Source organism: Coccinella septempunctata, chromosome 1 (genome assembly GCF_907165205.1).
Source record: "Coccinella septempunctata chromosome 1, icCocSept1.1, whole genome shotgun sequence".
In the NCBI taxonomy this organism is placed as follows: Eukaryota; Metazoa; Arthropoda; class Insecta; order Coleoptera; family Coccinellidae; genus Coccinella; species Coccinella septempunctata.
In genome coordinates, this window is record NC_058189.1 from 19907841 (window position 1) to 19923848 (window position 16008).

The 16008-nt window shown below is 38.1% G+C and overlaps 1 protein-coding gene across 1 annotated transcript; it reads left to right on the forward strand.

The window, feature by feature from the left end:
* Positions 1-11343: 11343 nt before the first annotated feature.
* LOC123309723 lies at positions 11344-14949 on the forward strand. Its single transcript, XM_044892993.1, has one exon. It carries the CDS (start codon positions 11344-11346, stop codon positions 14947-14949), a length of 3606 nt encoding a protein of 1201 aa, XP_044748928.1.
* Positions 14950-16008: the final 1059 nt, after the last annotated feature.

Genomic DNA, 16008 nt, shown 5'->3' on the forward strand with positions numbered 1-16008 from the left:
GGGAGATAAAACAATAATCTTAGTTCAATATAATTTACAATCGATATCCTTCTTCACAAACTGGCCCTGTTATTAAGAAAAATAGTTCGAAAATCGGAAACTTTAGGTATTTTAATAAAATTCTGATTATTTTGGAAACGGTACGTTTTCGTTGAACTAATGTTGGTGTCATTCGATGATATTTGGTTTACTCTATCGTGGTGTGACGTTTGATTCACTAGTTTTGGGACACCCTGTATATGGGGTGATTTTGAACTCAGCGCAATGCCCTCTATTCACGGTTTTCATTTGTCTGTTTACTCGTGAAACACCCTGTATACTCCTTGTACTCTGAAAATTTTGAAACAAATGCCCTCACCCTCATATGAAAATTCAAATTCTTCTTGTTGTGAGAAACATTCATCCAGAGAATCTGGTTCATCCCCCCGACCCTGGTTACATTGCCCGTTGAAAATGAAATCGGCATCTGTTTACTGCAAAACACGTGTTAATGTTGATACGAAGGGTTCAAACTTTTCTACCTGATTCGAGCTTTTCAGGAGAGAATTGCTCAAGATGAGTTCGAGTAACATTTCGTTTTGCGTGTTATATTGGATAAAATTGAATTTATGCCATGGATGATTCGAGAATTATTGATGTCCAGAATGCTCCAGAATGATGAAAATTTTCAGATTTCATTGAAACTCTAGTGAAAACTGTCTCGTATATTGTCAAGTATAGATTTTAATTCATTCAGAACTTTGAAGTTCGACAAATAATGATGTAAATAATTCAATGTTATATTTGCCCCAAGACTCGAAACTTTTCGAAAAACGATTTATTTAATGATTTGATGACGAATAAATCAAAAAATTATGTGTGTTGATATTATATTTTCATTCATTGAAGAATATTTAGAATAATGAAGTTCAACAAATGATACGAACAAAATACTTATTCAATTAACCTTATGATCCGAAACATTTCAGAATTTATTTAGTGTTTAGATAATCCGCTGCAGATCGTTTTTCACAATACGACTGTCAATTTAGGACCAATTATAGAACGATTTAATTAATAGATCAATAGCTTTCGAAAATGTTGGTCAGTCTATGAACTGACAACTCATTTTGACAAATGACGGATTTCAGTATCCGACTGCTATATAGTATGATGAGAGTTCAAAAAAATTTGTATGGACTACAGAATTTAGATGGTTGATATTCCGCGTCGCTAACAGTCAATCACATTTCCTTCAGCGTAGTTGTTGTTTTGAAGAAAAAGTAGTAGATTCTCGCATAATCCGAAACTCTACATGTATAGCAGTTGTTCAGTTCGGGATTAAAGTTTATCCTAGATTGATTTTGACATTTCAGTTCAGTTCTGTTAGATTATCTAGGATCATCTTAAATCTCGGCCTCATCCTGAACTGAACAACCGGGCCTTATAGTAATAGCAACGTAGCATTCATTAATTCGGTATATTATTGGAATAATACTAATTTTTTATAGCGGAGAATAGTGGTTTTCAGCCTCGGTAGGTATTCACGAAATTCATTTTATTATGTTTTTTTAAGGTGAATCGGTCCGAAATCTTGGATCCCCCGACCTGCTAGTTTCGTATACTTCTATGACAATAGCATAATAACTCAAATTTCAACATTTTCACAGAAATTTTTGAATTTAAGGGAGAGACACATTAAAAAATCGATAGCAATTTACCGCCTAAACTTCGAGCTTGCCGAAGTTGAAACTGGTAACAATCTACTCAGTGCTTCATAATATGTATAGTTTTATGACTCAGTGTTTTTTAGAACCTGTAAAAAAAATTAAAAACTGTAAACTCGTCATCGCCTTCCAAAGGCTGTATCTTGGAAGGTCTGTCGATTTGGAAAATTTACAGGAAAAACCCCCGCTTATTTTCATTAAGGAATCATCTCCCTTATTCCTTCGCATTTGTTTACAGATATCCTGTATATATCTATATTTTACCTATGTACCTTTTTATTTTAGATAGTAGAAGTTAATCAATCATCTGTATCTCAATCATATGTATCCGAGTATGTATCTATATTATTAACTTCATTTTGAAGATTCATTATATCTTGACAAAAATATGGTTGCAATTTCAAAATATGTTGACTCGAGGCCTTCCAAAGACTCCAAAGACATTCGGTTTAGCCGACGTTGTTCATTTCTGTGATATTGTGAAATTTTTAGCATTTTTTCTCCTGATTCTGAAATGAAAATTTTCGGATTGGCTCATTGTCCTTGAATATTCATCACCATTAACATCTGAATTTTCTTATCCAAAAAATGTTTTTCTCTGAACAGGTTATTTTATTATATGCAATGTAACAATACTGATTATTCGTTATACTAATAGGTAGTATTATCTATATGGATCATTTCCATAGAGAGAAGAAATATCATTATGGACAAGACTCAAATCGATTCGTTTTCAGATAGGTAATGAAATAGTTCGCCAAATTCAGAATTATAGTGTTAGCTTGAGATGAAAGAAGTTCAACGGATGCATAGATATACGCACGATGAAATATAAACAGTCATAATCCCATTCGAGAGAGCCAAGATTGGTTCTCTTTCACGTGATTCTTTCCCCTACAAAGGAATGCGATAAAAAATCGTTGAGATATGCCGCCTGGCTTGCAATAATGGAGGAGAAAACGCGCTGCGCCTCTCTTTACTTAATTCCTCCGTATACTGATATTCCGCCTGTCTACATCTGCTTGCACAGTACAACGTTGCCATTTTCGGAGGTGCTTAGAAGCAAAGAGTCTTTCAGAGCAATTCTCCGATATACAGCTCAGCACACTAGCGCCAGTGATATACACTCGAACTAAAAGATTGTTCAGTACATAAAGAGGGTGCGTTGTGACCTCAAAACGATTTTTTGATATGTTGGTCCCTGAAGCCTCCTGAATCTAACAAGCTAAAAAACAAGGCAAAACGTTGTCACCTCCGATTTTTAAGAGAGAACTAGTTCACAAACCGCAAAATCAAATAGGCCAGATTTTCAGTAAGATTAAAGCTTCAACACCAAAAATGAAAAAGTCACAGGTGATATACAGTGTGCCATGCCGAGATTGTGACAAACAATACATAGGTCAGACTTCACAAAGACTTCAAGACCGATTAAACGCACATAAATACACAAAAAACGCGAGCACAGCACTGAATAAGCATAAGAAAACACAAAAACACGACTTTAATTACGAGGACACCAAAATTTTAGCAATCGAACCTCAACAAAATAAAAGAGAAATTTTGGAAATGATTCATATCCAAATGGCAGACGAGAACACAGTGAATGACAGATTAGACACTAAAAATCTGAGCCGTATTTATATGCCATTGTTGAAACGATCACCAAATTGAAGAATAAGAACTGACAATCAATGAAGAACGGACTGAATTCGAGATCTATGACATAAAGATGACAGCACCCACTTGACAACATCCAAACAACAAGGAAAACAAATTGTAAGATATTTCGCAATCATTTTTACTTATTTGATTAATGTGTGCAATTTTTAGATTGTGATGTCTTTTTAAATTATATTTACACTGAAGAAGGCGGATGCGCCGAAACGTTTGTAAACATTAAAGAAAATTTCAACTTCAACCTAGATACCCAATGAATAAGTCCTTTACATGTCATAAAGAACTAGGTAAAAATGAATTCAAGTATATATATATATATATATATATATATATATATATATATATATATATATATATATATATATATATATATATATATATATATATATATATATATATATATATATATATATATATATATATATATATATATATATATATATATATATATATATATATATATATATATATATATATATATTTACATCTGGCATACTTTATTGCGTCCTTTCAAAAAGCAACCTTATTGCGTCTCCCAGGAATACGCTATCTAGGTGGAATCTGATCGAAGTATATTAATCTACGCAAAAAATTACGTAGTTTGGTCGTTTCAGATCTCAAATATCTTTATTAATAAAGAAGTTGATATACGCACATTATTGCGTCCTTTCATGGTCCTACCATTAGTGCGTCCGGCGTATATTTTGTTTTCATATGTAGCACAATGCTGCGTCCGAATTTTATTCAATCTTTCACCATTAGCATGTTGTTGCGTCCAGCGTAGTTGCCACATATGTTTTAGAATCTGGTACAGTAGGATTATTCTAACTCGATGACGTGATCGTATTATAACATTGGCTCCAGTTATTACAACTTTCATCCTTCAAAACACCTCTATATTTATGATGGTTCTCATCCTTAGTTTATGGACTGCTCACTTGGGGAATCGTATTTCAGAATGTTTCAAACACTCTTTAAGTGTCTTTTTGTCAAGAAGAGCTTTAGTGATTATGTAATAATTTTAAAAACGTTATATATTTCATTTTCGTTTTTTTTTAAATAACAAATGAATGTGAGAGAGTGGTGCTCTGGAGATAACTTAAATTAGGAATGCATTAACGGCACAGTTGTTAGTTTATCCTACGAACAATTTGGCAGTCTGGAGAGTCAACTACTCTCTCAAGGTAGTTAAATGGACGGCGAATGAAATTCTCGATTCAGGTTGGTTCTAGGGGAACTCATGAACTACTCCTCCTCTGTTATCACCTCTTCCCTTTGGAAGATGGTAGAAGTTTAGCTCTTTGAGCTTGTTTGTGTGCCACAATAGACCGCTTTGGTCGCGGTAGCAGGTCTGGGGGATTCGACAGATGCGCCGAACAAACTGTAACTGTAACTCTTCGATACAAAGTATATACTTTCCTCGAATGCAGGAAGACAGGGGTTTCAAAGTTTGCAATACCAACATTATACACAAATATTGGAAATAGAATAAGATTATTGAGAGGTCAAGACCCGTAGCTCATCATAAAATCAAAGTCAAAGAGCTGGTGTGCTTTGGAGAAGCTAATATCCGACTTATGAATCGATCTTAAGCTAGTAGAAAAATCTATCACGCAAGCAGATCAAAAGATATTAGAAAGCCAGATTAGACAAGCAAAACTGAAGTTTTCATTCGAATATCATATGAGTAAACATATACTTTATATATTTCAAGAGATTGAAAGACCATGACTTGCTGCTTTTCTGGAGTCGGCTGAGCTGATGTCGGAAACGAAGGATTTGTTCATCAAGATGGAGTGATACTAGATACTAGAATACTAGGTAGTATAAGAAGAATAATAGAATATAATGCAAGTGCTCACCTCAACATCTTGCAGGGCTAGCCGTGATCGACGAAAACTCTTATGCACATCTTGTCCGCTTGCAGAATTCATACTTTATCGGGGTATACAGAGAGACACAATGCGAATTCCTTACTTCCATCTGAGAGAAGTTTATGGCATAGACAAATAACCAAAGCTCTCATTTGTACAAAGCTGGATAAAGTTCTGCCAGAAAAAGAGCTCAAAGAATTTCTTGTGTCGTATTCCCTTCGCTGCCAAAAATAATGTGAAAAATACAAAGGATCAATGTTCGAACAGGGGGCTTCATACCCAGGGTATAAAGTTTGAATGGTAATTCTGATTGCAGAATTTTTAGATCTGAGAACTAATAACGTTACTGAACTGGAGATTATTCTGGCCTGCAGAACTCTGGCAGAATGAAGAACTATCTCAAGAACGTGGGGACAACACCTGGTTCTGTCACTAGGGCAAGAAAAGGGGTTCTGGACATGACAATGGTCAACACAGCTTCCAGAAGAAGTGTTAAAGCTTGGGAAATGGTGACCAAACCATCAATCTCTGACCATAGGATAATCGAATATAAAATAACAGAAGAGGAACTGATCCACCATTAAGATCCATCTGAAGCAAAACTTACAACAGTTCGAAACTAATTGGCCAAACCACTCGCATTACGATCTGGAACAAGAAGTCGATCACGGAATTTTAGAGGCCTTCCACTCCAGTTATCCACTCCCGGAAGTTTGAACAAGTGAGGATACATCTAATTAATCCTATTCGTGCATGGGCTCATACCGACGATTTTAAAATCTTTGGTGATATAGGCTCTATTGAAGACTGCGTTTCCTGCAGCGTGCTTTGTGGACTCATTCTTGATTTGGTCAGAAATCAACTACCATTGAGCATTTTTGAGTGCAATGTCGCCACGTACACCAGGAAAAAGAACTATTTCTGTATAGTTATAGTCTTGATGGCAGCGTCCTGAGCAAAAAAACGGAGATAAAAGATCTTGACGTTGTTTTGATGAAAGTTTTACATTTGTTCCTCATGTTAATCATTTACTTGGTACGAGGACAAGAATGTATGAATTCATCGTGCGTAATAGCAGATATTTTCTGATCCGGAAACCATGATTTTGCTGTTCAATACATTTACGACGAGCAAACTAGAGTTTGGATGCATTGCTTGGAACCCAATATACGATTGCCGTACACATCACAATGACATATATTCCGAGAGCTGGCGACGAAAATCGGCAAAAGATTTGTAATGGATCATAATTAAATATGAGTTAGTTTTGATAGTGTATATGAATCAGCACCCACGCTAAAAGGTCAGGAAGTGGAACATCTGACGGCGACGCTCTTTGATTTATATAAAATTACAATATTAATATCCTTACCTTGGGGTGACTGCTGACTGCTTCTATTGATATGTGGTCTGAATATTTTATTCACAAATAATATATGATATTTGAGCAGTAAATGCAGTTTCAGCCAATACAATTCTTTTGAAACAACATCGTCAAGGCAGCAACTTATGTGGTGTACTGACAAACCGCTTTTCACTAAAATGAGATAATAATAATAATAATAATAATAATCTTTATTCTCCTCAATTCATCATACAGAATGGAAACTACATACAATTTTTCGATGCGAGCTCAAGTAAGCTCATTTAAGAGCTTGTGTATGAGTTCGCTCGATTAATCCATTAAAAATAAATATGAAGTGTTCCTCACCAATAAAACACATCGAGGAACGATCGAAAGTGAAAGTTATAAAATGCAGTACAAATACTGAGCTGGCTGACTGATCATAATGTAATTAATATTAGAAACACTTAAACAATTCATGAATGGCATGTCGTTCAAATGTATCGAGCAGCCAAGAATTTGTGAGCCTTCTGAGAGAATGGAAGCTCTGCAAGGACTTGAGACAAGTTGGTATGACATTATATATTTGAGACAATCTGTAAAGAAATGATGCCCTTGACTTTTCCCTAGTTACTTTGAGACCCCTGACCATCCCGTTCTCTGCCTGTCGTGTTCTGTAGGCAGAATCCATGAAATCAAGCCTGTGTCTATTTTTTGGAATAGAAGTTATCACGGTTCTCACGTACAGCTGTCTGGGATCCAGGACTCTCAGCTCCTTGAACAGTGCCTCTGTCGGAAACAAGACAGGCTTCTCGAAGAGAATCTTCAGCAGACGTTTCTGAGCTCTTTCAATGGGGTAGTAATATTTCTCTGCTAGACCCCCCCATGCGACAATACCATACTGGAGAACCGACTGTTCTGACCACTTTTTCAAGTTTTCTGTTCTATGAAATAGTGACAATTTTCAATCATTACAAAATACTTGTAGAGTGTGTTGTAATTTCATATACCTACATCAAAGCGCGTCGCCGCTACGTGTTCCACTACCTGACCTTGAGAGTGGGTGCTGACTTATGTACACCCTTAATACTAACCCAGGTGACCATATCTCATAACAGTTATGAAGCAGAAATGTATCTCACGCTCCTTGTTTTATAACAGATATATCACACTAAGGCCCGGTACTTTCGCCTTCGAATAAATTTTATTCAACGAATAATGACGTACCGACATTCGATCTATGACAAATAAACTCTTTTAATTAAGTTTCAATGACAGATTTATTCGATGAATAACACTATCTGAAAGTGAAAAGACTGCATTTTTACTAATCTTACGAATAAGACTTAATAAATGCGAATAAATTTATTTATTCGCACGTGAAAGTACCGGGCCTAAGAGTACAAATACAGAGCGCTTATGTAGCAGCTATGCTCCTATGTCCGCCTCAAACAAGGAACACATCTCCTTTCTAAAAGGAGCATAAATAGTTCAAACATGGATCATGCAAATATTTGTTCCATGGGAGATCTATATATATTACGTTCATGTGCTCTGTTTATTATGTTCCATTTGTTATTGAAAACGCAAAAAGATGAAAAATTATGGAAATTAATATAAACTACTGCAATAATATTGAACTCGTATTTTGATTGTTCAAATAATGTGTGTTTATCAATCATTTCTGAAAATAAAATTCAAAAACATCTCACATCAGTTCGGCGAGGTATGTGAACGAATGAACTAATGTTCAAAAACAATATATTTTCATAAATTTCAGATTACAAAATTAGTGCACACGTTAATAAAACTAGAAAGAATAAATTACATCATGCAAACTGCAGGAATCATGATTATTGTTCTCCAAGAAAGATTAGGGCATGTCTTTCTGGTCTTTGCACTTTCCTGCATTCCATAAAAAGAATAATCAACAGTTTATTAATCTTTTGGCTTAGGTCAATAAGTTTTTAGAAGAATTGTGTCCATGTTATGCGTTGTGAGAATGAAAAGAATACTTTATGCATATTTCATATCTTTCTGAAGAAAATTTTTAATATAAGTATATGATTTATTCATTTATTTCTACATATGAGGTACATGCAACACGTGAGGAAATAACCTATATCGAAATTTAGGTATATCAAACAGGATATTATTTATTCAAATATAATTTTTATATGCTGGATATAATAAAAACATAGCCTATTATTTTTCATAGGACTGCTATGAAAATACGAGAAATGATTTATTGACATACAGTTCGATATCCATAGCACTTTCTTTTCACTGGAAAATCACTATGATACACAAATAACTTATCAAACGTTCAATATCTGCACTTCACTTTCAGTAATCCACTATTTAACTGACAAAACGTCTAAATGATAATAAAAACATATCGAAACGACAGCAGTATCAATAGCATTTCTCACAATCCTCCATATTTGTTTACGTTTTACAGCGCCCTCGACGGTAGTTAAAACGCTTATGGTGTCATGCTCTGTTCATGATCTCAAAATGATACATGGCAAATAAAGAACAATGTTACAAATATGTTACGTGGATATCATGGAGCGGGAACATGAAATTTACAACATTTGGATATAATTTCGATACAGCACAGGTACATCCCAAATATCGTATCAGACACGTAATGGTTACAGAAAAATATCACATAACAAAGTTCCCCATTCGATCTCCCAAGAAAACATAACAGATATGTAACTGGTCACCTGGGAAATCATATTAAATTATGCGCCAGTACAAAACTATTGTCGAATTTCGTTGCCAGCTCTCGGACTAATGGAGGCTGTTCAGAGAAGTTTTTTCGAGTAAGATCATGCTGTTTTGTTGAATAAATTCGGTGCAGTTAAGCTTGATGTCAGAAAGGGCGTTGTTTGTTTGAGGTTCCTCCATGGACCCTTGAATAGCACATCTACTGGCTAGAGTAGGATTTCATAGGACGCCCAAGTTCTAGACCCGTACGCTTGTTCAACCTTACTACGCCCAGAACAAATATATTGTTTCAGTCATCTGTGTACAATATGATTTGTTCTAAATTCAATCAGATCTCGCATCTCTGTGATATACACTTTGACAGACAGTCCTTATTAATTAATATATTACAAGGACACTACATATATACAAGAGTTTACATAATTTGTAAAACTTTTTAATTTTTGTGGTAATGTCACTTCTAATCCCACATCACTCAGAATACAAAAGGTCATGGCAAAAGGATTAACCAACCCCACAATATCGCTCAATAAGCCAGACGGATAATTCACCGAAGGAGAACAGGAACGATCTTTCAGTTTTCCCAAAACAACTTTCACAGGTAGTAAACCCATAACTAGAATCGATACAGCAATATAGAACAAGAATCCTCGTTAGGAAGATTGGGATATTTAAAAGACGTTGTTTGGAGTGGGCAATGAACACCTTCAATCTATATAGATCACCAGAAGTGTAAAGAAAAATCCTTGAAGAGATTCGTCTTCATCTTCTGAAGATAACCAGAAGCTGCTTAGAATGAGTCATATACACAGAAAATGGAGAAGGACAACAGTTCCCTTCACACCAAAATGAGGACCCACAATCTTCAACAATTAATTCAACATCGTTTCTATTGAAGACGATGAATAAAGTAGTAGATAACAACATAAGAACATAGAATCTGGAGAATACACCAATTCACAAATGCCAGATGGCCTACAGGACGACCGATCAACAAAAACTGCTCTGTATGACCGTATAGCTAGGTTCCTGGTCCCTCGGGAACTAAAGGAAATGAAGAGGCAAATATACTTGCCTCTAGCAACAAGGGAAGTTGACGTTTATTCATCCAGTGGAATAAAAAAATTTCAATTCACAAGTGAAATGAGATGATATAAGCATAAGCGGATAAAGCGATACCTTTCATGTCAATTCATTAATCCGATAATTCTCTGGAAAGTGTTATCGTTTGATTTCTAATTGAAGTGGAATAAAATTCACGTTATATTTTTTTTTCATTCGAAAAAATAATAATGACAATATTAGTTAAAAGAACACCATAAGGGCACTTCAATCGGACCTGCTATTGCTCTAGAGACAGAATCCAATTCTTCACCTAACAGACTTTTGGGATGACCTTGGAGCCTAGGAAGCTAAATCATTTCAGTTGTGCAAATACAACTTGGTTTACTTGTATACACAGTTGCCAGATTTAGGACGCAACATTATGCGTCATGTGAAAGATGTATATTGACTGTATATCAGTTTTCATCATTTGAAGCGCCCCCGAAGCGGAATTTGCGTGAACTAAAAATATACTTTAGGTTTCATGAGAAGCACTTTACTGCGTCTGGAGATATGTTTTTCAACATAGAATAACTCTTCTATCCAAAGATGAATGAAATCTATAGTTGTTCCAAAGATAGCTCTCGACGTCCTTCACGATTTGCGACCACCCCTGTCGTTGAATCCCTCGAAATACCAGAGAAAACTTTGAAAAACAATGCTGCGTCCGGTATACGGACGCAGTATTATTCAGGACGCGATAGTGTATGGCCCAAAGACAATGTATGGACGCAACATAGTATGCTGGATAAATATATATATATATATATATATATATATATATATATATATATATATATATATATATATATATATATATATATATATATATATATATATATATATATATATATATATATATATATATATATATATATATATATATACGCAGGGGAGCGTAATGCTTTCGGGGACTGACGGCCCCGCGTACCCGAGTCGCCCAACTTCCAAGGTCAGCAGCCTGGAAGTTGATGTCATTGTTGCTCCTATCATAACTAGAAGTATGAAACAGGGCGGTAGAGGGCAGCGGGCTGGCCCTCTTCGGAGCCGTCTGGAGGAAGAGCCTGATGGGGTAAGCTGTGGGGCGAGCGGCGCAGCCCCCCGAGATGGCACCGTAAGTCAAATCTTGCAGCCCTTGAGAAGGGAAAGGAGGAGCATCAGCTTGGACGGGATTCGAACCCGTCCCGCTGAGGATCCATATAGACAAGATGGAAGAACACGATGGAACGAAGAGGAAAATATCCTTCTATTACGGGTTCATTACATCGCAAAGGACTTAGAACTCAATAGGAACGCCAACTACAGACAGGCACTCACTAATACCTGGAACGACTTGAACCCACTCAAACAGTCCTACGCCAACCTGCTATCCAATAGGGTCAGATGGCTTTTGAACAACGAAAAGTTCACGGAAACCGAACTGTTCAACATCAAGCTTAGCTGCTACCCGCGTGGCGCTGTAGTGGATCACAATGAAAACTCAGCCGAAGAAGCCCCTGCCCCCACACCACTGGCAGTGGAAAATACACCTAAAGCTGGCAGACTTGAACGGGCGCTGATAAAAAATTACCTTCTATATGCCGGGTTGCCGCCCGAGAGCAGACCGAGAATACCAAGGCTGAAGGGCTCCAAAGTCATGCTACAGAAAGTGAAGGACTTGAACGATATTATGCAGACAAACTTACTGACCACCTGGAAGTTAGAAAATGTAGTAGATTACGTGTACGCGGGAGCAATCACAATCTGCTCAGAGCTGGGTATAGAAATCAAGAACACACAGCCTAAAAAGAAGGAAGCACCTCCACCGTGGAAACACCGCCTGGAAAAGAAGATTAATGACATGAGGAAAAATATTGGCATAATACATACTTACCTGAATTCGGAAGCACCATCCAAAAGAGTCGAAAAACTGACACGCCGAATAGCATCAGCTTTTAAGATCAAAGCTCGGAATAACCGCTTCAGGGAGAGTGTAACAGAAATATACGACAGGCTGAAACAGAAAATAAAAGTGTTAGGAAGTAGATTACAAAGGTACAATGAGAGAATAAAAAGGTACCAAAACAACCAGCTCTACTACAGAAATAAGCAGCAGTTCTTCCGCCTTCTAGAACAGGAAATCACCGATGATGGAAGCGCGCCTACCGAAGAATCCATGCATTCGTTCTGGAGTAAAATATGGGAAGAGGATAAGAAGCATGATGACCGGGCACACTGGATTAGGGATGCAGAAGCAGAATCTGCTAAGTTCCAAATGGAAGACATTAACATCACCACGGAACACATAAGAACAGCATTGAAGAAGACGAACAACTGGTCTTCCCCAGGTGTGGATAAAATCCAAAACTATTGGTGGAAACATTTCACGGCCTCACACGAACACCTCGCAAGGCTTTTCCGGGAAACCCTCACAGACCCCACAAGGATACCCGAATTCTTCACGCTCGGAGTCACGCACATGTTGCCAAAGGGAATTAACACCACAGACCCCAAAAAATACCGGCCCATCACCTGCCTACCAACCATTTACAAGATCTTAACAGGGGTACTAACCAGCCACATCTGGCAACATGTGAATAAGAACAACATAATGGAGCAGGAACAGAATGGCTGCCGTGGAAACTCCCGAGGATGCAAGGAGCTCCTGATCACCGACCTCATAGTAACTAGGCAAGCCAAGAAGAAGCAAAGGAACATTTCGATGGCGTGGGTTGACTACCAGAAGGCCTTTGACTCGGTACCCCACACTTGGCTTATAAAAACGTTACAATTGTATGGAATATCGAGGCCCATCATCAACCTCTTGGAGCATCTGATGAAGACATGGCGCACGCAGCTGGTGGTGAACACCAAACAAGAGAATTATAAGACCGCCGTAATCAGAATCAGGAGAGGTATTTTCCAAGGGGATACTTTGAGTCCCCTTTGGTTCTGTTTAGCACTGAACCCCCTGAGTAGACTACTAAAAAACCAGATATACGGGTACATTTTACAGAAGGCGAGGAATATAAAAATTAACCACCAGTTCTATGTAGATGACCTGAAGCTCTATGCTGCAAACGAAGAGCAGCTCAAGAAACAACTGAGAATAGTGGCAGCGTTCTCAAAGGACATTGGAATGGAGCTCGGAATAGACAAATGCGCCGTGGTTCATGTTAAGAGAGGCCGGGTACAAGAGGGCACAGGCTTATCTGTGATGGAAGACCTCACGATCCCGCAACTGGGAAAACAAGAATCCTATAAGTATCTCGGAGTGCAACAGGCTCTGGACATTAAAACCACAGAAATGAAGAATACTTACAAAGAAAAGTTCCTCAACAGACTCAAGAAGGTACTCCAGAGTAGGTTGAACTCGAAGGCGATGTTTGAGGCGGTGAACATATGGGCGATACCTTGTATTGCTTATTCTTTTGGTGTGATCAAGTGGTCAAACTCAGAGCTGAAAGAAATTGACAAAAGAGCAAGGGCATTACTTACCAAGCAGGGAATCCACCATCCCCACGCGTCCATGAACAGGTTGTATGTCCCAAGGCATGAAGGGGGGAGAGGGCTGCAGAACCTAGAAATAGTGCACGACAGAACAGTCCGCAGTATGAGAGAGTACTTCCAAAAAAAGAACTCACCGTTCCATCGAGCTGTATGTCAAGAAGATAACAACCTGAGTCCTCTGAATTTGGCAGGCCACTTAGAACCAGCGCGACTAACCACCGAAATGCTTATACAGGAGTGGCATAGTAAAGCTCTGCACGGAAGATACCCTGGATGCCTGAAAAATAATCAAGTTAAGAAAAAAGAGTCGCTTACTTACCTTACAGCCGGATACCTGTTTCCTGAAACAGAGGGAAGATTAATAGCTATACAGGATCAAGTTGTCCCAACCAGATCATATATTAAGAACATCACCGGACGGAACATACCAACAGACAAGTGCAGAAAATGTTCCCAAGTTACCGAGTCGATTCAACACGTTACATCATCGTGCTCTGTACTGGCCCCAGTGGACTACATGCAGCGCCACAACGCGATGGCAAAAGTATATCATCAGGCCATTGCCAAAAAATACGGACTCATAACTAAGACAGTGAAGCCCTTCGAATACTGCCCTAACAACATCCTGGAAAATGAAGGATATAAATTGTATTGGGATAACTTCATTACAACCGACAGACCCATACAACACAACAGGCCCGATATTCTGCTGTTCAAAAAGAAAGAGCGAACAATAGAGATCCTGGACGTCGCTATACCGGCTGATGACAATATCCAAAAAGCGTTCGTCGAAAAGCTGACGAAATACCATGACCTGGCGTTTGAGATGAAAACCATGTACGGCCTAAAATCAACATCCATAGTGCCCTTAGTCATGTCCACGAATGGACTGGTGGAGACACACCTGGTGGACAATACCCTGAATCTAGGATTGGACAAAGAGCTAGTGAGTACAGCTCAAAAGGAGGTCATTCTAGCGAATACCAAAATAGTGAGGAAGTTCTTAACGTCCGTTTGAGTAGCCTTGGTAGAAGGTTCTGCCCGGCTCCTCAATGGCCTACCCAGCTTGGTGATAGATAAAAAAAAAAAAAAAAAAAAAAAAAAAAAAAAAAAAAAAAAAAAAAAAAAAAAAATATATATATATATACTCTTTTTCTTCTCAATCACCTTTGCAGGGTGAGGCTTAGAGCTTGCCGGTTCCTCACAGAACAAGGCAACACTCAATTGCTAGTGAGGAAACTTCTCACAATTCTCGTGGTCCACAAGATCACTTCCTTTTGCGCCTTCTCTATTAGATCTTCGTGCAGTCCAAGTTTGGCTGTGTTCCCAGCCAGGTGCATCTCAACCAGCCCATTCGTGGTAATGACCAGAGGAAGTATGGTTATGCGGGTAAGTCTGTAGAGTTCTTTTAATTCAAATGCCAGATCGTGATATTTAAATATCTTTTCAGCGTACGCTTTTTCAACGTTGTCGTCGGCCGGTACGGTGATGTCAATTATAGTGACTCGGTTTTCCATCTTTTCAAGGACGACAATATCCGGCCGGTTGTGCGCTATTGGCCTGTCCGTTATCAGTGGATGGTCCCAATACACCCTCACAGCATCATTCTCCTGAACTTGTTTAGGTAAGTATTCGTGTATTTTTCTTTCTGTTTTTAATAATCCATATTTCAGGGCGATGGCTTGATGAAATATTTTTGCCATGGCATTGTGTCGATCAGTGTATTCCCTGGGAGCGAGCACTGGGCAAGATGATGTGACATGCTGAATTGTTTCTGGTGCCTGAGAGCATTTACGGCATCTGTCGCTGGGAATATTTCTTCCCGTTATGTTTTTCTGGTACGCTCTCGTAGATACCACCTGATCCTGGATCGCTGCCAGTCTACCCTCCGTTTCTGGAAAGAGGTATCCAGCTTTGAGGTATGAGAGGGATCTTTCTGCATCTATATTTCTGTTTTTTAGGACCGTTGGATATCTTCCGTGGAGTGCCTTGCCATGCCATTCTTCGCATAGTTCCTCGATGGTTGAAGGTTCAGCCAGATGATGTTCAGAAGCCAGGTTCAGCGCCGTAATACCTT

What these genes read in the sequence shown, in the direction of transcription:
- LOC123309723 (XM_044892993.1), top strand. Translation starts at nt 11,344, where the DNA reads ATGCTTTCGGGGACTGACGGCCCCGCGTACCCGAGTCGCCCAACTTCC.